The sequence below is a fragment of the Electrophorus electricus genome, chromosome 22 (assembly GCF_041902795.1).
Source record: "Electrophorus electricus isolate QZ-2024a chromosome 22, ASM4190279v1, whole genome shotgun sequence".
NCBI lineage: Eukaryota > Metazoa > Chordata > Actinopteri > Gymnotiformes > Gymnotidae > Electrophorus > Electrophorus electricus.
In genome coordinates, this window is record NC_137518.1 from 12700704 (window position 1) to 12722500 (window position 21797).

Sequence of the window (21797 nt, forward strand, 5' to 3'; positions counted from 1 at the left end):
CAGCTCTAATGTAAAGCACCGAAAGCATTGTGACACCGAATGGGACTGCAGTAGGACTACATATAATATTCTGCCTTGAGACCAGTTTGATGAATTATTGTATATGGAAGTATACGTGAAAAACAGGTCTTAGCAGACGCTCCTATCTACAGCGACTTACAAAAGTGCCTTGTCTGTTTGCAATAACAGGTCCAGACACATAGGGCTTAAAAACAATTTAATTTCAAGTTCCAAAACATGTTTATACACGAATCCGCCCAAAACAGTGATACACATGCAAAATTACATTCTTTAAAATCTTCTGCACACCATTGTTCAAATACTGACCATACTAACATTGTCACTGACCCTCTGCAGTAAAGACAACACGATCTGCTCCAAAACACCAGCAATACCGAGAAAATAAATATTATAAAATGTTCTTTAAAAAAAAAAAAAAAAAAATCAATTGTCACATCTACATACAAGTCTAATGCACGAGCACAGCAGCGTATACCTGAGATGACCTGAACTGTGCAGAAACTAAACTTACAGTCGCATTCAAACATTCGTGATTAGGACACGACACACACAAATATGAATGTACATGCAATAGCTTGGACACTGTAATAAATACATCGCTGACTTTTCTTTTTTGCTGATTCCCCTAAATTGCACTCGTGCTTTTACTCGTTTATTTCCTCCATTGAATTTAGCGCCAAACTCTGAGCGTCAATCAATGAAATTTGTTTCTCAAAATAGGATTCACCAAACTGCTCGTTACATCTAGTGTGTTTAAACCCCACGGCCGTGGAGTTCTCCTGGATAGATTTAAATGACTACGTTATGTGAAAGATTCCCCATTTAATAAGCTCAACCGAACGGCACACTTACGTTCATTCTATACCAGTTAAAGCACAAATTGGTCTTAGATCAGCTTTCAAAATGTAAACTCCAACACCCTTTAATGAGCAAGACTTACAAAGTCAAGCCAGCAGTCCTAAGGCACATAGTCCTAAAACTGCACTCTCACACGAGTGACTTACTGAAACTAACATAGCCAGTCACTGCATCTTAAAGCTACTCACTCACGTTATACAACAGGTTGCACAGTGCTTCACTTCAAAGGAGAAACGTCGGAACCCTCATTATCCCCAAAGATTTTTTAAAAAGCAGATGGCCACTAAACAAAAGCTTTGTTCAAAAGTTAAATGTACTCTATACTAATGAACACATTTGGGTTCGATGTAGCAAACGTTAATTGCTATCGCGATAGCGGCTGTGGCAACGTCATATCGCTGGAGGCCACAGTATACTATAGTGTGTACAGAAATACAATCATTAGTGTAAAAAATAAGTACTGCGGTGGTGATGAGTTGCGGAACACAATGAGGTGTTGAGAGTGAAGCGTGCGTCCCACCACTGCATAAGCGATCATTTTTACATTTCTGTTACAAATTCACCTGCAAATCTGCTACGTTTTCAGCACTGCAGGTTTACAAGATGCAATAAAGGTGATTTACCAGGAATGTTGGTCATCTGAAAAAATATTTTTATCATATGATTACGAAACGATTCCAACCACATCGTAAGGGATTGTAAAAGATACAGATGTGCCACAGTCCTGGGATTGTGGAGGCGTATTCAGATCTGATCCTGTACTGCTGTACTAATCTGGATTGCTAATCTTCTCCATAAAACAGAATGTCTACACATGAAAACACACAACAGTGTGTTTCATGTGTATTTGTGTGAGTGCGTGTGTTTTCAGCTATAGCTCATCGCGGCTCCGTTTTGAATGCCGTGCCCTGTGCTGCATCACATGATCCGCAGCCAGCCTGACCAAACGTATGAACTCTTCCGGGTCAAAGGTGTAGTTGGTGAATTTGGGATGCTCTCCGAGTGTAGGGTGGTGTCCCTGGAAGAGAGTGGAGCTTCTCTTACAGATCTGCCAACGATCTCACGCACACTGATAACATTACAAAAGCTCAAAAATCTAAAAAATACCGGGAAAGAGACTGTGCAGAGAGTTGGACATTCTAACTGCAATTTATGGTAGCAAGTGTATGGGTGTGGGTGTATGTGTGTATGGGTTTATGTGTGTAAGTGTAAGTGTATGGGTGTGGGGGTGTATGGGTGTTGGTTTTCAAATGCAGTATTCAAAGGCAGACTGAAGACCCATCCAGTCATGGAACATTTAAATGACAACTGACCCTGCTCCTATATTGACAAACCAAATTAGTACTTATTGTAGGGTATTGTTTATTACACTGATGTTGTTTAACATACTCTAGCACTTATTGTTTATTGCACTTATCATTGTTTAAGATAGACCTTATGTATTTTGTACTTCTAGGCATCAGCAGTAATCCCTGTATTTCTACAGTATTCTAGATCATTGGTATATTGGACTCTAACCTACTGCACTGGCTAGGATGTATTCTATGAGTAAATGACAAAGCACTTTTATAAGTCGCTCTGGATAAGCGCATCTGCTAAATGCAGTAAATGTAAATTTAAATGTGTAAGTGTATGGGTTTTGGTGTGCAAGTGTATGGGTGTTGGATGTGTAAGTTTATGGGTGTGTAGCTCACTGTACCCTGTCCTGAGGGAACACTTTGTCTGCTCTCTGCCAGGTGAGGTAGTGCACTCCCCTCAGCCGGGCCAGATCACGGTAGCAGCTTTCATCCTGACAGTTATAGCTGCAGAAATGAAAGAGCACAAGTTTACAACACCTACAGCAGCATTGATGATGACAACACACACACACACACACACACACACACACACACACACACACACACACACACACACACACACACACACACACACACACACACACAGACACACACACACCCTCTCTAACACATACAGCTCAAATATGACAGCCCAGTCTGGAAGGAAGAGCAGGTGAGTGAGACCAGCGCCATGCATCCCGATGAAGATGTCCGAGTTATGGGTCACCCTGATCTGCTCCAAGAATGACATATCCCTGGAACACACCCCCACACAGCAAGGTCAGTGCCAGACCTGGGTTTCTCCAGAGTGAATGTGCTTTGATGAAAATCACGAAGAATCTGTCACTCACTTGTACTTGTAATCCACCAGTTTGACCTCAAATAAAGCCACAGTCTTCAGGGCATTTATGAGCTGTAGACACACACACACACACACACACACACACACACACACACACACACACACACACACACACACACACACACACACACACACACACACACACACACACACACACACACACACACACACACACACACACACACACAGTAGGGGTTCAGTAAGTGATTAATGAGAGCCGACTCCTGTATGGACAGCAGCCAAACTAAATCAGGCCCTTTACCAAGCTGCAGCCTGTTAGAAATAAAAGTGTTTAGATGTGCAGGTAACGAAGCGGAGTGATAAATCAATGAAAGAGAGGGACAACAGAGCCAAAGATAGACGTTCTCACCTCCTGCTGGTTTAGTATCCTGCGGTATTCCGTGCTCCGAGAGAGGAGTGTGACCCGGATTCGGCCCTCCTGAAACACGGAGCACAAGGCAAAGAAGACGAGGAAGACGATTCCATTAGGCCAGGGTTTAACATCTACAACCGGAGCTCTGCACTCTGGAGCTAAATCCTAATCCCACCCTGTTTTGATCACACAGGTCTTGCTTTGATTTTGGTTCCTTCAAAATGGTCTAGTTAACCCACTTAGCCATCTTAGTTAAAAAATAAAAGCTACCATAGTTATATAATTAATTTATTTGGCTAAACATATAATAACAGATAAATATGTACGTCACACTGAATAATAACATTTGCTAAATGCCATAACCTTAAATGTATTAGTTATCTAACAGTAATGATGACCTGAGCTAAATTTCACTGTGCACTGTACTCAGGACGTACAGACCCTGATGCCATTGTGTTCAAGACCAGGAAAGTTTTACACACCTTACACAGCACTGCCATCTAGTGGCCAGTTAGGGTTGATGCATAGTTAAAACTACTGTAATTAAATAAAAATAGTGAATATTTATTTCTGTGAATTTAATTCCACACAGTGGATATATGTATGGGACAGTGAGTTTGTTTGTTTGTGTGTGTGTGTGTGTGTGTGTGTGTGTGTGAGAGAGAGAGTCAGACTGACAGTAATGATAGAAGCAGCTGGTAAAGCAGGAAGGGTCATGAAACACACGTGCGCACACACACACGCACACACCAACAACAATAGACTTTTACACCAGCTGTTGTGGAAACTAAAACAGCGCAGGGCAGGTGAAACGAGTAGATTCTGAAACAAGACTTTTCACCGCTTGTTTTGAGATGCCAGCACAGATGTGCATGTGAGTACGTGTGAGTCAATGTCTGTGTGTGTGTCGGATATTAGTGAGATATTAGTCCAGCATTTCTTCCTGATCTTTTACATAAGGGCACTTAGATTTAGATTTGGTCAATCTTTTCGACTTTGCACAAGTGTGTATGTGTGCATGTTTTTGTGCACTTGTGCATGTGTGTGTGCTCGTGCACATGCGAGTGTGTGTGTGTGTGTGTGTTACCATGGGTCCCTCCTGTGGGATGTTGAGACGGTGAAGGACATGCTGGGAAAATGCCCTGAACATCCCCTCACTGTGGCAGTTTGAGATCTATAACACACACACACACACACACACACACACACACACACACACACACACACACACACACACACACACACACCTGTATAATCTCCCCTCACATTTCAAACATATAACCTGTAAACCACTTCCAGATGCAAGATGAGACTCTCTCAGTCATGAATATCAAAACAGCTCCAGCGTCAGAGGCAGACGGGCGGGGCGCCTCACGCGCAGCAGGGTTAGCCCGGCTCCGCCTGCCATACAAGTCCTGCCACCCACGTGGAGCGCTCCAGACGAGAGTGGAGCGAGGGGCAGAACCAAGCGCGCCCGTGCAACTCTAACACACGCAGAACCGCGGCGCCACCGCACACTGGAAATTCACAATCTCGAGGCAATTATCGTGACCTCAAAGCGTAGAGGAGATGAGATTTGTTTCTCCACCCCTCCCGCCCACCCAAGGACATGGCTCTGAAGTCCCATGTTGTCCTGTTTCAAGCGCTGCTCACCAGGGGGGTGTTGTAGAAGAGGCCGTATCTCATCCTCGGCAGCAGCGAGAAGAAGGCATCCCTGAAGCACACCTGTACAAAACACAGTGAAAACACTCCTTCTTCAACCTCACACAGAAACTAAATTACATTTCCTCTAATGAATGTAATATGTAATTAATTACATTTTCTTAGTGATCTATGTAAAGTATAAAGTAGATAGTCGAAGACATATAGACACTTTAATATAATAAATACATGAATATAATCGTTATGCTATTAAACCAAATCATAATCGTATGTTCACCCTTTTCGAGTCAAAGGTCTTGAGGTGAATGACATCATGATCTGAGAAGGCACGCCAGGTGTCGCTGAACAAGTCTCCATATCCATACAGACTCTGCAACACAGCACAGTCAGCCCTCACGCTACCATGACAACAGCTTGGGGGGGGGGGGGGGGCGCGCACAGGTGAGCTGCTACCTTGAGTAGAATAAGGTCTGTATTTATCAGTTCTGTACAGGCACCTAACACAAATATGAGCAGGTCATTGTCCGTTCGCATGGTTTGTACCTGGATAATCAGACATGGTGCAGAGACTGTGTCAGTACAAGATAAAAAATAATCTAATATAAATGTGGCCTTGTTGGCTTTCCAAAAGCAAATTAAACCAAATATCCAGTTAATCCAGTTAACGAGAAATAGCTCCCAGGTGACCTTGTAATTGGCTTATCCCGACCCCTGGATATCACTTTGATGTTTATTCTAATGCATTATTAATATTATTGTAATAACTAATGAACCGTAATGCTTGCAGGTGTTCTGCCGGTTTTGTTAGTATCAGTTGTTCCCTCACACTTTTCTCTATGTCAGTGAGCCCAGAGCTGAGAGAGGTGGCCCAGATAAGGCGTCTCCATAAATCATTGTGATTTTGGCCCCTAAGCACCGACCACCCCCAGCGGACACAAACGCCTCAGATACGACACTGCACGTGCGTTTGTATATCACTCTCTGACTGCGTGCGCTTCTTGTGTTTCCGAGCATGTGTGCGCATGTCTCTGCGTGCGGAATACCGTGTCCCACATGACGATATTGATGTCCCTGCTGAATGAGTTGTTGAGATGCTGGGAAATGTACAGGTTGACAAAGTCGCAGAAGTGATGGTACATATTCACTCCTAAAAAAAAAGAAAAGAAGAAAAAAAAAGAGTCAAAACGCAACCAGAGACACTCACCTGACTGCAGAGCGTCAGAATTACATAAACACTTTCACTGAGCACTTCAATACTCCGCCCTTTAAAGCTCCTGAGAATACTGTAGACAACATAATACTGTTTCAAATTCAGTTCTTTCCGCTCATCGTTACACTCCGGGACGATGCCATGGCAACCGGGCCTGGCCCACCTGCGTCTAGCTTCATGAAAACTGTGGGTCTCTCGATGATGAGGTCACAGTGCCCGTCGTCCTCGGGGCGGAAGTTGAGTGCGGAGTAGGTCTGCAGCTCCGCAAACCTGGGACCAGCAAACAGACCAGCTCAGAGCTGAAGTGTCTCCACAGGAAGTGCTTGTCATGGCACACAGGAAGTGCCTCTCGTGGCACACGGGGCCTCAGCAGGCTGGTGGAACCTTTTTCTTTTTTTCTGGTTAAAATAATGTCAGTCGTGCCGAAGAACTTAACATATTTTGCACAAATAATACCAGAAGCCACATGGGTGACCTAATTCATTTGTTTACACAGTTCTGTGTACCTCAGATCTGTCAATTTAAACCAGATTTAAGCACTTCTACTTGCAGTCTGAACAGCGATCTAGGTTGAAAACTCTGTTTGCACTCATTCACACCAACCAGGACTGGAGGGGGCTCTTGTGCTGCCCCTCTGCCTCCAGAGCGCTGCTGTTCAGTCGGCAGTGACCCCCTATCTCACCCAGCTGTAGGAAATCCTCCTTATATCTGCACTCACACAGAGAGAGACAAAGAGCAAGAAAGAAAGAGAAAGAGAGAGAGGGAGAGCGCGTGAGAGTGTAAGAAAGAAAGAAAGATTTTTTTATTTTACTACTATACTGTAACTGTAGTGTGAGAGCTGAATGGAAGCGTGACATAGAGAAAACAAAAACAAACAAACAAAACTCTCAAAGCCAGTATTTTTGCACTGTCCATTTCTTATTGGTCATGAGCACTGACCTCTCATGACCCCTGCGGGGGTTCCGTAGGTCCAGGTACAGGCCTGTAGCCCTGCAGAAACGTAGGTAGTTGGTGCACTCCAGAGAAGAGTCACCCTTAGCATGGGAAAAGAACACAGAACACAGTCACGCTCCACCCACGCTCCAGCCGATCCCAGGCGCCAGCCTAGGAAACACTTCATCTGAAGAGGAGAGATGGAGAGACAGGCGCTCACAGGGCTTAAAGGCCTGCAGAGTGTGTTCAGCTCCCTCAGTCGCTCTCTCACATAGCCAAAGTCAGCCTGCTTCCAAAAGAGTTCCTGTGCAGCCTGCACTGAGCTTGCCCTGCCACACACACACACACACACACATCGAGAATCGGACTCTAGTCGAGACCAAGCACTCCTGCTCTGCTTTTGGCACCTCCGGAGGCTTTACAACGCTAAAACATCACACTGCTCACGCGAGCTCCGAAACGGGCTTCGTTCTCACGAGAGGTCTCACCATCCTGAGTCCACGCTGGTGCACACCGGGTAGCTGAACCGCTGCTCCGGGGGGCAATCTCTCTCATAACCCCAACACGAGACCTTCTGCTGCAAAGCATCCTGGCAAACAGTACAGAAAAGACGAGGAGGAGGAAACAATCACACTGGGGCAACAGAATAAAGTCCCTGAAATATACAGAATGACTTTCAAAGGGTTTTTGATGTGGTTGTTTAGGGAACGCAGTTTTTATATGCGTGTAAATAACATGAATAATTCAAAACTGTGATGGTCGCAAACTAAATTAAGTGGGAAAGGTATGAAAGAAGTGCACCGTTTGACTTTGCACGAGGGAAACTCCTAGCGAAGGTTCCAGCAGGAAGAAAGAACACGCGCCTTACTTGAAACGGGCAGCGCGGGTCCTGTTCGCAGAGGTGCGCGACGCGTCTGTTGCTGCGCAGAAAACGGGCGACATGGTGGCGCGGCAGCGCGAGAGCGCTGTAGTCGAAGCGCGGCGGCCCGTCGGTGGAGGCGGCGAGCGCGGCGCACGCGCAGACCGCGAGCAGCGCGAGGACCGGCGGCATAATCCCGCAAACGACCCGCCCGGGCGTGGTGGGGGGGGGGAGAAGGAGCAGCTTTATATACAGCGACACTGGAGGGAGAGGGGGGGCGGAGAGAGACAGAGAGAGAGAGAGAGAGAGAGAGAGCGAGGGAGAGAGAGAGAGAGAGGGAGGGAGGGAGAGAGAGAGAGAGAGAGAGAGCGAGAGAGAGAGAGAGAGAGCGAGGGAGAGAGAGAGAGAGAGAGAGAGAGAGAACTGGTAAGATTATGAGAATGAAAATGTAGAGCGTGAGAACAAAGGTCTAAAGAAAGGCGCAGCGTGGGAACCTGTGCGAGCGGATCTAACCCGCAGACCTCCTAACGCGGGAAAGATTAATGACCCTTTTCCTTCCATTGTTGGAGCATTCGGGATTGAAATGTGGGAAATTAACACCAAAACCCAGTGCGGCGCGCGTCCTCTGAGCCAATGTAAGGACAGACGCAGACCCGAGCCGAGGCGCGTGCGGTTCCGGGCGGAATGCGTATGAGCGCGCGGCCCTGAAACACCGGAGCCAGTTCAGGAACGTGTCCGGTATTTCTGTCCATAGCATCAGTGCACGAACGGCGGAAGGTGCAGGTAGCGGCGAATGCAGACCACGAATGACCATGTAAACCTGTTAACCGTTAGGCTAGACGACGTAGTTACAGTCACGCGTGTGCACCTTACAGGAATGAAGTTAAGATGACGTTATGATAACGTTACGATGACGTTTCCTGCTGCCGCGGTGTTCTTGGACAGGCTGCAGGCGTTCTGCTGCACCCGCTGCGTGGAGCGGGTCACGAATTAAAAAACGAGTGTGTGCTCCTTTACCGCAGCCGGGATGTGTGCAGACTCACGGAAGCAGCGTCACTAGTGGATCGGACAGGCGCGACTCAAGTCCATTTAGGTCCGTCGGCTGGTCTGGAACTGCAGGAGCTCACTGAAAAGCAGCCCCGTGCTGCTGCGGTTCCGGAAAAGCGGACAGCCGCGCGTTTTACAGATAAATGTCCGAGACGGGACAAGCTGGACGGGAGTTTCGGTGATAACGCGGCCGCCACACAGAGCCTGCTGTGTATAGGGCTGCCCCATCCCACCCAGTACGGGATTTGGCTAAGAAAAAAAAAAAAAACTCTCAGGACATCGGAAAGTATTAAGGGGGTACGACGCAAGTCTACGTGGATGGTAAACAGTGTTACATCAGAAGACCTGCAGCAGACTTGAAATTGACTAACTAATAACGATTAAGTAACTTACCTTTTTTAACAAACTGGAGTGAAGAATCCAAGTCGCCATAACACCGGAAACAACAGCCGGCCTGCGGTATATTATTAATCACCAGGGGGCGCCACGGGGCTTTAATTCTAATTCTAGCTCTAAAGTTTATGCGAAAGGAAACGAATCATTTGAATAGTGAAAAAGGGCAAGCATAAAGGCAAACATCGCACCAAGTAGTCTATATTTCTCAGTTTATTTACAGATTTTACACAGGAACTGTCGATAAACTGTAAAGCTATTCGTGACATGACAGTTTTTGACTGTTTACACACACACCCACATTATGCATGGCCACGTGTGAGTCTGAGCAGTTAAAGGAGATGGTTTACCATTGGAGGCCGCTAATGCATAAATCACATCTAATGTAGTGTTGCACAGGCCCCTCAACAGCTCCAGCTGCTTTCCCACAACACCTACATATCAGACTTGATCCCTGTCGGGAAATGCACTTCCCTACAATTAATCACCGTGTTGGAAAATCTTCGACCAACTTCAAGTGAACGTGTTAAACATATTACAGTACAACGGGCGGGCATCCACTGACACTGGTTACTCGAAAACGGTCAGCATTATTTTCTTCACTGCTTGCTCAACGAGTACTGGCTCAATAGAAACAATGTCGTCCAAAAACGTTAAAACACAGTTACTTTTAAGTACTGGACACTGAGAATGATGAGAGAAACCTTTCTTAAATGTGCAGATTTATGTGGAACTCACCACGCCTAGGCCCACACTACACAAATGCGCGTCCTTGTTTTTAAATCTATTAAGTATTGTTGAAAATCACATTTAAAATGTCACTTTCCCCAACTTAAAATAAAAATAATTTGTTAAATACACCTGATAAGAAAATGCAGTCTACACACACAGCGTTGGCTTTTGGCCAATGAAGATCTTTCTTTCTACAGTAACTGCACTTGTGTGTTTCATCCGTCAACGCAACAGCTTGGCCATGTGCATGAGAGCATGATTAGTGTGCGCAGGAGTCTATTTCTGGTTCTTAAGCAGCTCGTCGATCTGAGTCTTGTACATGTTCTTCACGTCCTCCAGGTCCAGCCGGAGCTCTTCAGCTTCTTCTGCCTTCTCCCCGTACATCTGCAGGATGGTGTTGTGCCTCTGCTCCAGCTCCTGTGGGGCGCGAGCACACACGGTGACGTTTATTACGTGTCGCTCTAAACGGGCAGCGACCACGTGTGTAACGCGCGTGTGTCTAACCGCACTACATCGCTTAGTCATTCACTGCGGTAAAACAGTCACTATGGTGATTTACGTGGCACAAAACAACAACAGAACCACAACGCTTACGAGTGAGTTTCCTTCGCCAAATTCATGGCTCTCTCCCTCCTTCGCTTGTAAATACACACGGCGACGCGCGTGACAAAAACGCTCGTCAAAGCTGGGAGTGTCCAAGTGAGCTGACCTTGAGCTGCACGCGCAGTCGGGGAATCTCCTTCACCTTGGCCTCCATGTCCTCGTTCTGATTGGTCAATCGGACCAGCTCCTCCGCCATCACTGAACGGCTCCTTTCCAGAGCAGAGATCTCCAGCTAGAAACGGTGGGGCCTCATTACTTAAGCAGAAGAACTGTGTGCATCGCTGATGTCATCACTTCCTGTCAATATTAGGTCTTACTTGCATTTTGCACTTACCACCTCACATACATACTTTCTTTTTATATATATATAATTTATTTATTTATTTTGTTATATTTAAATTAGTAAATACATGCATGTTGCAGTTAGAATGAATGGGAGCAGTGATAAGCAGCAGGTGTTTTTTACTCAACGCCTGGGCAGGGCTCACCTGGAGCTGGGCCAGCTCACCCTCGCGGAGTTTCAGCTGCGCCTGCAGGTTCTCCATGACGCTGGATCCGCCCCCGAGCCGCGTCGCCTCATACAGGCTGCCCGCGGCCAGCGTGCCGGCCATGGCGCCCAATGTGTGGTCCAGGGCGTCGTCCTGAGGAGTACGGCGCACAAGCACCAGGAAACACCAAGTGAGCACGACCGAAATACATCGAGCTCAAACCCGACGCCGCTCGCTAGGGTAACTGTGCGCTAACTCTGCTCGGTACATGTGAGACATGCGTGCGTGAGGCTGACCTTTGCGCAGGGGTTAAACTGACCTGAGAGAGCAGAGAGGTGTGCAGGCCGCCAACCTCCACCCCGCTGATGGAACTGGAGCGAGAGAGGGACGGAGTAGAGGATGCAGGGGCTTCACTCACACACACAAACTTCCGTTCCTAACACGCACGCACGCATGCACACACGGGGTTATGTGTAATGACAATATTCGTTTGAGAACGTTATCAAAAAGCTTGTTACTTTGCTCAGAACAATAACACTTTAGAGGACACAATGAAATGCAAAGCTGTGCTTTGTTTACATCATCATTACAAACCCTTTCCTTCAGGGCCTCTTGGGCGAGGTAACACTTCTTCTTCTCTTGCTCCACCCTCATTTTCTCCATCTCAAGCTGGTTTGTGAGTAGCAGCTGAAAGATCAGACACAACCACATGACACCTGGTAATTGCTTTAATAATCCAGCGTCATGTCACGTATGGCTCATGACTAACTATGTCAGTCTCGCATTATTTGGTCATCAGACAGTTTGCGTACATGCATGAACAACTATTATTATTATTTGCAGGGTAACAATACTGAATTTCAAGGTTCACACCCATAACTGTTTTAGTTGTTTTTCAATACAACTATTAATAACACTATGTATTGGCAATGGTATCATTTAAGAGTATAATGGCTAAATGTACAGATCATGTGTGCGGGGGTGTGTGTGAGAGTGTGGGTGTGGATGTGTGAGAGAGAGAGAGAGAATATGTTTGTGGGTGCGCATGTGTTGACTGAACAGGTAGTACCTTCTCCTTCCGGGCATCTTCCAGGGCTCGTGCATACTCCCCTTTTAGATTTTCCAGTTCAACATGTTCCCTACACACACACACACACACACACACACACACACACACACACGGGTGAGGACTGGTGTTCCCGTTCACCCACCGTGTCCCTGGCGTCGTGTGATGTCTCCCGGTACCTGCTACTCTCGTCTTCCAGTCCCTCTCGTCGTGCTCGCTCTGCGTCCAGCTGGCCATGCACCCGCCCCTTCTCCTGTCGCAGCAAGGAATTCTGGGATTCCAGGGATGCCAGTTGAGCCTTGATGGTATACAGCTCCTCGGTTGCCGAGCGCTCCTTCTCCACGGCGACGGCCAGTTGAGCTTGGGCCTCGGCTACTCCAAAGGTAAAGGGAGAGCGCGAAAGACAAAGAGAGAGGGAGAGAGAAATAAAAAGAACAGAGTTACGGAGACAGGCCTTACGAGGGACGATGAGGGTGACGGTGTCGGATCGCTTTGCTACAGCGACTGGTCAGCTGAAGTCAACGTGCTCTCACCTAAACGGTCTGAAATGTTCTTCTCCAGTTTTTCCCAGGATGCCGCCTGGGTTCCCAGAGTCGCTTGCAGGTTCTCTATCTGCCGGAGGAGGGGCCTCGTTGCCGTGGTAACGCTCTGACTCAGCTCCTGGTTTCTGGTCTCAGCCTCCTGTAACCGCTGTAGAGAGAAAGAACAAAAAACTATACAGTTGTACATTTTGTTTATTATTCATTTATGTAATTATTCACAATTCATAAGTACTACTTACCCATTATGTAGCATGAATTTATTACCCTTTATTAACGTAATTTATTACATATTACAAATATAGCACTTTGCTTCCACAGCTGATGAAGCACCTCTGTCCGAAAAGTGTGTAATTCACTACAATTCTGTGTGTGTGTGTGTGTGAGAGAGAATGAGAGAGCGAGCTTGTACAATTCTATACCAGCAGACAGTCAAAGAGACTTGATGTAACTATATATAATATTTGAAATAAATATAATTAAAATAAATGAAATAAAATGCTATTTTTCTTCTTAGTCTAGAACACTTCTGAATCCTGACATCCCTCTAATCGACTGCAATCCTGTGGTTACTGCAATCGGGAGTTTTCATCCATCAGAGACCTGGCGGGACGGAGAACATCCCCCGAGCGAGGCGGCTCTGGTGACCAGGTTACCTGCTGAAGGTGGCTGATCTCCTCACGCAGGTAGTCCTCCTTCCTGGCCTGCTGCTGCTCAGCTCTCTGCAGGACCAACCTCAGATCCGCCACCTGAAACCAGAGGTGAGACAGGAACCCAGCTAATAAACCCTACTAATATGGGGCCCTCTACCTTCAAAAAAAAAGACAAGACAGGACACGTCCCACACGCCTGGCCCTGAGCTTCAGAGGCAGGAGCACAGACTCAGGTGTGTGAGCCTGAAACGTTACTGCAGGTCTGCAGATCTCCAGGGGTGGCAGAAGGGCCGTCTCAGTTTAGGGGACGCGGGGTACGCTCGAAGTTCTCGAAAGTCCATTGTCCCACCAAACAGGACATTTAAAAAAGGGAACTTGACCCCAAAAGAAGAAAAACAAAACTGTCCGGAGTCGGAAGAAATGACGATAGCGACACTGAAATACAGCAACACTTTTCTTAAGTTGAACTGATAAAGAAAATTTAAAACTGATACGCTGGGGGGGGGGGGTCTTATACCCTCGATATTCGGTTTTAATTTTTAAAAAAATAGGGGCAGTGTAACGGCATGCTTAGTCTGAGTACAGGTGAGCTGGTTATGAGATTGATTTTAAAACACTCCATGCTGCAGTGGCAGGGCAGGCTCAGTGACAGCAGAGTCTCACCTGATTGGCCAGGACTTCTTGCTGGAGCCGGGCCTCTTCCTGGGCTTTGTCCAATGCCAGGCTGAGCTCCTCCTTGGCCTGCACCTCCCGGCTCAGCGCCAGCTCCTGCACCTCACTGGCCTTCGTAGCGTTGGCCTTGTGCAGATCTGTAAGCTCCCTGCACACACACAGACACATAAGGCAGACCAACTTGAAGGGACGGTTGAGCACAACCTCAGTGCTTCTGTAAACAAGCTGACAAGTGCCGACGTTCATCAGTACTGACGTGATGGGTGTTCCACGTTAAGGCGGAGCTCTGCTCAACGTCAGCAAGCGTTAGGAATGCACAGGCAAAACCAAACACACCGACATGCAGTTGTGGGTTAAGAAGATTTGTGTGTTTTCATATTCTTCCCCCCACGTGAAACTTCACTGATGAAGTTCACTGGACAATTTCATGAGGTTTCTCTCCTCACATGTGATTCTTTTTAATGACGACTCCTCAAGGGAAAGCTATGAGACACTGAACTGCGTGTGTGTTGCTGTGTGTGTGTGTTTGGGGGAGTGGGGTGAGTGTGTATATATACACACACACACGTACGTGTGTGCATACGTGTTTGAGGGGGTGATTGGGTGTGAGTGAGTGAGAGAGAGAGAGAGAGAGAGAGAGAGAGAGAGAGAGAGAGAGAGAGAGATTGGGTGTGTGTTGGAGGAGTGGGGTGAGTGCATGTGTGTGTGTTTACTTATAAGAGCTGTCCAGGGCAGCCTGCAGGCTGCGATTCTTCTCCTGCAGCTCCTCGTTCTCACTCTGCGCTCCGCTCAGCTCCTTCTCCTGACGTTCCACAGCACAGTTCAGCTTCCTGATGTTCTCCCTGTGCTGCCTCTCCACCTCCTCCTTCCCATCCAGAACCTGCGCACACGCATGCATGCATGCACACACACGCACGGTTTTAACTTCTGCATACCACGCGCGATTTCTGCACACGGCAGATCAAAGGGACGCCAAGATGGTCCTGCCATGACTCATGTCCGACCGTCTGAAACATATTGATTTATCCATTTCTTTCATGACTATAAATGGGATGAACCCCATTGTTCCTACTTCAGCCCCCACCCTCGATGAATGGTTCAACTATCTGACTCCGAGTCACTCCTTCAGTACACGCGGGGTGCAACTGACTGAGTCACACTGTTGGTGAGGTCACGGCGTGTGTATGTTTGAGTGTGCGTGACCTTCTGCAGTTGTTTCAGCTCGTCCTCTTGCTCCTGCAGCTTCTTGGTCTGCTTGGAGATCTTCACCTCACTCTCCTTCTCCTTGGTCCTCAGCTTCTTGATGATGTTGGACTGCTGGAGTTGCTGCTTGGAGAGCTTCTCGCCTGATTGGCAAACAAACGTTCCTCAGCCGGAGGCACGTGAAAGGCTAATCCCAACTACTGGAGCTCAGCTCACGACTAGCTGAACAGAATCTCATCACAAAAAAAACCCCCAAAACTGCCACCACATACAAGACTAAACTGTAGAACAATTCAAAAACTCAGTACTGCTCACAACTGTTTTTGCAACATTGATCTTTTTAGCAGGAAGTCTTGATAAATTTTATCTAATAACTGAACTTCATCCATAAAGCAGTATTAACACAGAATGTTCTAGAAGAAGGAGCCTGAAGGCTTCTGGAAACAGCCAACAGTGTTTGTCAATGCTATTACACTGAAATACGAAACAAACCTAGTCGCCTTTAACCAGCATAATGAAGCCAGCCAGAATGTCTATAATACCTACAAGTGTTACTGTCTTTTGGTCAAAGTGCTAGAAGTGAATCGATTCATCTCTTTTAAGTCTCGTATGTACTTGTGCAGTGCAGGTGACTGACATGCACCAGTTAATAATTGAATGATGTAATGTTTATGACAGCAGAACCCCATAATCACTGAGGCCTTAGCATTATTTTTATCCTCGTATTTTCTTTAACCCTTAAAACATTTACTTACTGCATGCTTATCGATTTCTGCATTCAGGAGTTACTTTTAAATAAATTCTGAAACACAGTGAAACTTTTGAAAATATTGTAGTTGACAAAAAAAATGTATTAGCTGAACTTTACTTGCAATCAACCTTCAAAGCTGAGATCGTCTTCATGTAATGCAGATATTTATATTATAACCCAAGGTAGCATTAGCTTACGAGTCCATTATCAAATGGTATCAAAACTAAGTGCAGAGAAAAATCACTGACTCAATTTCAAATCTATTACAATTGCTAACTACCCTCACAGCCATACGTGCAGTGTGCGTATTCTAAAACTAGAGCTGCAATATTTATTTATGTTACGCTCTGCAGAAAGACACATTTCTTCAGCACTCCTGAAAGCCACAGATGTTCTCTAGAGGTTCTCTCACCCTCTTCTAGGAGGCCTCTGATCTGCTCCTCCTTCTCTCTGATCAGCTCCAGAGTTTCATTAGAGTTGAACCTGGTGGACAGTTCTTCTCTAAGGCTTCTGATTTCCTGGAGCGAACATAAACACAAACGTGGCTGAGCGACAGGTGACGTTTATCCAGACTTCCACACCCGTTCCTACGCACGCGGTCACAAACCGTCTTGAAAACCTCCTGACCCTGATCCTTGTCTTTTGAGACCATTAGCTCTGGTCATAAAAACATCATAACGAATGCCATAAAACAAGATTTCAACGTTTTGATGGATCAAGGAAAAGTCTAAATAACGCACATAGGGTTGGGGTTATCTACTCAGTCACTCTTTTCATAAAGCACCTTGCTTTTAACAAAATAAGTAACCGAACCACCGGCCGCCGTTCGCTGGACGTGCCCTCAGTGGCCAGTCCTTCAGGAGCACTTCGTAAGTGTGCAGTTACAGGCTGCATGCCGTCTGTGGGCACACACACTGAAAAATGGTTCAGTTCTTACCACAGCACCAGACAGATCAGATATCTGGGTACTATTTTGAGCATTAAGACAAATTAGGAAGTGGCACGGGATGAGCTGGTACTACCTTATCAGGCACAGCAGTGCGGGTGCGTGTGTGCCAAGCTCACTGCGGCCCAGTATCCAAACTACATCTTTCCCGGAAGCCCGGAAACTGCCCAGTGACAGGGGAAAAATTGGAGGATGACTAACGGGAGCGTCGAGACGAGCGGCCGTGTCTAACCTTCTTGGCGATGTCCCGCTCCTTGCAGGCGAGCTGAGCCTTGCGTTCTGCCTCCGCGATGCGCTCTGTGAACTCATCTTTGAGAGACCGCACACTAGTGTTCTCCTCCTTCTGCCTTATCACCTCACTACAAAACACACAGGAAGTTCACATTCAGTCATCCAGTGGCGTAAAGCAGCTTTCCCACATTACTGCCATTCCGACGGCATAGCGGAACATGTTATGCTTTTATCCCTTAAACGCCCTGCTCCAAGGCACAAAAGAATCTCAACACACAATTTGCAAATGCAATTTCAGGACCTTAACACCAGTGAGTACCAGTCAATAAAAAAACAGCGAGCAGCTTTTACATACAGAGCTTAAGAACATTTCGACATGCACCTTAATATTTTTCCAGTTTTTCTGACTCTTCTCTCAATCAGACAAGACTCTTCTCTCAATCAGAAATTAAAGAAGCAGAAAAATAAAGGAACGGCACAAGCTCCACCACAACCACAACAGTTCACATTCTTACGCTCAAGTGTACACGCGACAAAACGGGCAAGTTTCCCTTTAATTTTAGTCATTTGCTGGCAAGGAGTGCCAAAGTTTCCAGTGTAAGTAAATATTCTCACTGCTCCAACTCCTTTGGCGAACCTCACCAACACAGCCCTTTAATGTCCAAACACATGCACAAGCACACAGAGGTCCAATATCCAACCATGACGCCCAGCCGGGTCCTTTTCAGTTCATGAACAAACCACATTCAAATCAGCAAATTCAAAGTTGAATTCAGTGAACAGGAAAAGTAATCACTAAAAACTCCACCTATTTAAAAGCAGCCCAACACACAGGAACAAGAGCAAAGAGAAGATGGTGACCCCAAGTGACGTACTCTCTGAGGTTATCACAGCACAGTCTGGTAAGACCAAGTGACCTACTCTCTGAGGTTATCACACTCCTCCTCCAGGTGGGCTTTGTCCTTGCTGACGGCTAAAAGCTGGGCTTCTCTCTTCTCCAGCCTGCTCGTGAGCTCGTCAACAACCTGAAGAAGCAGAAGGAAAAACAACCAATCAGAAGGGATGTCTGCACAGAAGTCCCACCTGCCATGAACAGCATCTACTTGGTGACGTACTTCTGACAGATTCAACATGTATTTGAGGTGGCCATGTTTTGAAATCAAGACACCCGAGATGGTCAGCAAGGCTCAGTTACAGATTGGCCAGTCGTATTGGTCAGGAATCTGAGGGCTGGTTTTCTAGATCTGGATCAAGCCTAAAACTCCTAGGCTAACACGAATTTCCATGGAGAACAAATTGCAGCAGTACAACTCAAGTCTAAGTTTAGTCTTAATGTGTGCTGAGGAAACTGAACACATCACTACTGAACTCAGACCTGTTGGAGTGCTTGGAGTTGGCAGGTGGAGTCACCTCTTTGGTCAATGGGGACGGGTGGTGTTAGTGACTCCTCAGGGTCAGTCCTTAAACTGGACAGTGCGAGACACGAGTCAGACTCCTGCCCACCCTCCCGCAGGTCTTCTGACTGTTCGCAGTTCACCGGCGTGGCACTACGGCCGCTCTCCTCCATCTCGTTCTCCTCCTGCGATTGGTCCTTTGCTGAGTCAGTCGCGTCTCCCTCCACCTCTTGCCGTTCCTGCACGGCCTGCGGCGGCTGGAGGGCGGGGGCGGGCCGCGCCGTGACGGACGCTAGAGTGCGGTTGGCGGGGACATCGTCGTCCGAGTTGACCTCGCTGACGCTGCGGCTGTCCAGCGACTGCATGCTGAAGGAGTCGATGCGCTCGAAGGCGTCCGACGAGGAGCCGCAGCTCTCCGTCAGCTTGGGGTAGTCGTCCAGGCGCGGGAAGTCGCCGCACGTGGAGGCCGAGAGCAGCTGGAAGGAGCCCTGCATGAGGTGCAGCCCCGTCTTGGCCTCCGCCGTCTCCTGCCGGGAGCTGGCCGAGCTCTCGCTGATCACGCTCTCGTGGTCCAGGACCTCGATGTCACTGGTGGTGGAGGTGCCGGAGGAGAAGGCGCTTACAGGGGGAGACGGCGTGTCGCTCTGCCTGTCCTCTGCTTTGGGGTCTTTGGGTTCTAGCGTGATGTCTTTGGGGGGCACTGGCAGAGTTTTGCCTGGACTCTTGGGCTCGGGGGACACAGCAGGGGCGGAGCTCTCAAAGGCATCTGCAAGCTCAGCTGCTGCGGACGAAGGTGCGTCTGCTTGCGTGGCTTTTGGCGTCAGAGCAGAACTCTGGGATTCTGACGTCTTCTCACTTCTCTCAAGTTCTGCACTTCGCTCCGGTGCTGTCAGTTTAGCAGGAGGAAGAGGCCCTGGCTCCTGGGACATACAAGCCAGAAGTTCCTCTGGATCCGGCGGTTCGCCCTCCACCATTTTGCTCTCTTCAGGCCCAGCACTGCCACGCCTACCCCCATCTGCCTGACAAGGTTTAGAGGAATCCACAGCATCCATGACAGCAGGCTTCTCTTCTTCCTCATCTTTCTCCTGCAGGCGGTGGTAGGACTTGGTTGGTGCCACAGACACCACAGGAGTCTTCTTGACTGGTTGAATGTCTCCTGGAGACAGGAAGGCATTAAAAAAGCTCTCAGATTCATCAACCACGGTGCGTGTGACCGGCCTGGTGATCGCCTCCGACGAAGGGGGCAGAGTCTTCAGGCCTTCTTCTGAGGGTGCATCCCACTGGTGCATACCCCATCCTGTAGATACTGGCTTGCTCGGCATGTCTGAGAATATAGCAAGGCATAATATTCAAAAGCGCCCTAACACCAAGCAACGTGAAGACGACGAAGAAGAGCACACGTTCGTTATAAAAGTACGTTTAATAATTAATGAAATGCACTAACAGCGGTTTACGTCATCATGACGTCGCTTCCCGATGTTGACAATGTTAGCTAGCTAGCATACTAGCGTAGCTGCGTTAATTAGTAGACAAACTTAACACTTTACAAACTACATACAGCTAACCTACCTAACAGGGCTAATTCGGGTAGACGGCAAGAAGCGGTGTTACCCGAGTAGGGCAGTGGTAGCTCAGCGGTTAAGATACTTGAGTTGCAATCGGGAAGTTGCTGAGCAAGGCCCTTAATCCTCAATTGCTCATGTTGTGTCAGTCATAATTGTAAGTCAATTTGGATAAAAGCGTCAGATAAATGATGTAAACGTAAATGAGTAAACCTCTCACTCCTTGGCCAGCTACGGCCAAGCCAGCCGTCCTCAGCAAGCACCCTGCCCTTCAGCTAGCTGGCAAGACATTCGTGACAGTTCCTTGAACTTACCGTCTAAAGTAGGAATCGTAGCATCACCCCACTGATCCTCTTCTTTTATGTCTAAAACACGGTCGATCGACTTCTGCGCGCTCGTCAGAGCTTGTTTGGCAAAACTGGACAGATGAGAAGCGTTGAACCAGCTCATATTGCTCGTTGCTAGCGAACTCTCGTCTACCAGCTGTCTAATCAAAGGAGGGCTGTTTATAACAACTGCATTTCAAATCATAGTTTGGACAGTCTTACAGTTCCACCTAGCTAGTGAAAAGCTGGGTTTACTGCCATTGAATGCGTAATTAGTTATCTTAGCTAACTTAGCTTAGCTAGTTAACGCTACTTAACCAGCTAGCGCCAGGTTCACAGGCCGCTTGACTATTAGCAATCAGTCTACGCAATGCCAGTCGATCCCATGGCTGTTAAAAGGCCTTGGTCATCTAAAAAAGCGTAAAGGGACTCAATATCATTCCCGCAGGCGTTATATGCGACATCTTGCTCGTCTTTGAACTGTTGGTTTCTCGGCGTTGTTTTGGAGTTTGGCGACACTGGCACTTCCGCTCCACGTAGCACGAAGCTCTGACGTAGCGGCCACGTAGACTAACCGCGGCCTGGAGACGCAGCTGTTCAAACGGTAATTAAAAAACGTTATTAATGTCGAATTAGGAAAGTTGTCAGCAGTGAACATTTAAACGTGTTTTTCCCCTCAGGTTCAGTGTAGACCTTGGCACACTAATAACAGATATTCAAGGGAACAGAATAAACGCAGCAACAAAACACCTTCTTTACTGTGAGGACAGAGGTGACTTTGACAGCGCGTGAATAACTTCAAATCAAGATGTATGAGATTCAGTGAGACAGACCTGCACCTTGCTCCATTTTAAAATGCTTAAGATTCACTCTGAGAAAAAATATTACTCGCATGTTACAGGAATATTTGCAGTTACAGGAATAATAATCAGCCATTATTATCAAAGCTACGCTGTTGTTGTTTTTTTTGCAAGGCAAATGTGACAACAGCAGACGTCGCTCTTACGAGGTAAAGGTGAGCTGGAAGTGAACAGTCTGAGGAGAAGAGGCTCGTGTCCGTCCACCAAACCAAGCTC

The 21797-nt window shown here is 47.2% G+C and overlaps 2 protein-coding genes and 1 long non-coding RNA gene across 7 annotated transcripts in view; 1 reads left to right on the forward strand and 2 right to left on the reverse strand.

Annotated features, from left to right (window-relative positions):
* Nucleotides 1–200: 200 nt before the first annotated feature.
* eogt (EGF domain-specific O-linked N-acetylglucosamine (GlcNAc) transferase) lies at nt 201–9690 on the reverse strand. 3 transcript variants are annotated; one of them, XM_081705362.1, is made up of 16 exons: nt 9556–9586; nt 8125–8375; nt 7745–7845; nt 7477–7585; nt 7263–7357; nt 6927–7031; nt 6487–6593; nt 6157–6260; nt 5391–5483; nt 5105–5176; nt 4539–4625; nt 3449–3517; nt 3068–3129; nt 2852–2971; nt 2579–2681; nt 201–1897 (listed from the first exon to the last, which is right to left on the reverse strand). In XM_081705362.1, exons 2-16 carry the CDS (start codon nt 8305–8307, stop codon nt 1751–1753), a joined length of 1557 nt encoding a protein of 518 aa, XP_081561488.1. In that variant the 5' UTR covers nt 8308–8375; nt 9556–9586; the 3' UTR covers nt 201–1750. The 3 variants fall into 3 exon arrangements, with proteins under 3 accessions (XP_081561488.1, XP_026871274.2, XP_081561489.1); XM_027015473.3 differs by lacking the exon at nt 9556–9586 and adding an exon at nt 9159–9477; XM_081705363.1 differs by lacking the exon at nt 8125–8375 and having other exon boundaries at nt 9556–9690.
* A 60-nt stretch (nt 9691–9750) lies between these two features.
* On the reverse strand, nt 9751–21237 carry tmf1 (TATA element modulatory factor 1). Of its 3 annotated transcripts, none has more exons than XM_035520271.2 (17): nt 20710–21237; nt 18815–19989; nt 18361–18464; nt 17441–17567; nt 16675–16780; nt 15512–15654; nt 15022–15188; nt 14300–14456; nt 13640–13732; nt 12978–13134; nt 12624–12816; nt 12448–12517; nt 11958–12065; nt 11698–11814; nt 11379–11531; nt 10997–11122; nt 9751–10704 (listed from the first exon to the last, which is right to left on the reverse strand). In XM_035520271.2, exons 1-17 carry the CDS (start codon nt 20843–20845, stop codon nt 10564–10566), a joined length of 3273 nt encoding a protein of 1090 aa, XP_035376164.1. In that variant the 5' UTR covers nt 20846–21237; the 3' UTR covers nt 9751–10563. The 3 variants fall into 3 exon arrangements, with proteins under 3 accessions (XP_035376164.1, XP_035376163.1, XP_026871276.2); XM_035520270.2 differs by having other exon boundaries at nt 18815–20157; XM_027015475.3 differs by having other exon boundaries at nt 11973–12065; nt 18815–20157; nt 20710–21236.
* A 145-nt stretch (nt 21238–21382) lies between these two features.
* The window catches only part of LOC145653061 (uncharacterized), a 26750-nt gene continuing 26335 nt past the window's right edge, over nt 21383–21797 (forward strand). Inside the window, exons 1-2 of the long non-coding RNA XR_014119355.1 lie at nt 21383–21531; nt 21696–21797. The exon at nt 21696–21797 is cut by the window's right edge and continues 13 nt beyond it. This is a non-coding gene — a long non-coding RNA (uncharacterized LOC145653061). The remainder of the gene's footprint in view (nt 21532–21695) is intronic.

Excerpts from the sequence above, each read along its gene's own strand:
- tmf1 (XM_035520270.2), bottom strand. The coding sequence starts at position 20,845 with ATGAGCTGGTTCAACGCTTCTCATCTGTCCAGTTTTGCCAAACAAGCT. Across the intron at positions 11,123-11,378 it reads GTGAGCTGGCCCAGCTCCAG|CTGGAGATCTCTGCTCTGGA; the intron begins GTGAGCCCTGCC and ends CACCGTTTCTAG. Across the intron at positions 10,705-10,996 it reads GACTGCGCGTGCAGCTCAAG|GAGCTGGAGCAGAGGCACAA; the intron begins GTCAGCTCACTT and ends CGCGCCCCACAG.
- eogt (XM_081705362.1), bottom strand. The coding sequence starts at position 8,307 with ATGCCGCCGGTCCTCGCGCTGCTCGCGGTCTGCGCGTGCGCCGCGCTC. Across the intron at positions 6,261-6,486 it reads TTTCATGAAGCTAGACGCAG|GAGTGAATATGTACCATCAC; the intron begins GTGGGCCAGGCC and ends CTTTTTTTTTAG. Across the intron at positions 3,130-3,448 it reads GGATACTAAACCAGCAGGAG|CTCATAAATGCCCTGAAGAC; the intron begins GTGAGAACGTCT and ends GTGTGTCTACAG.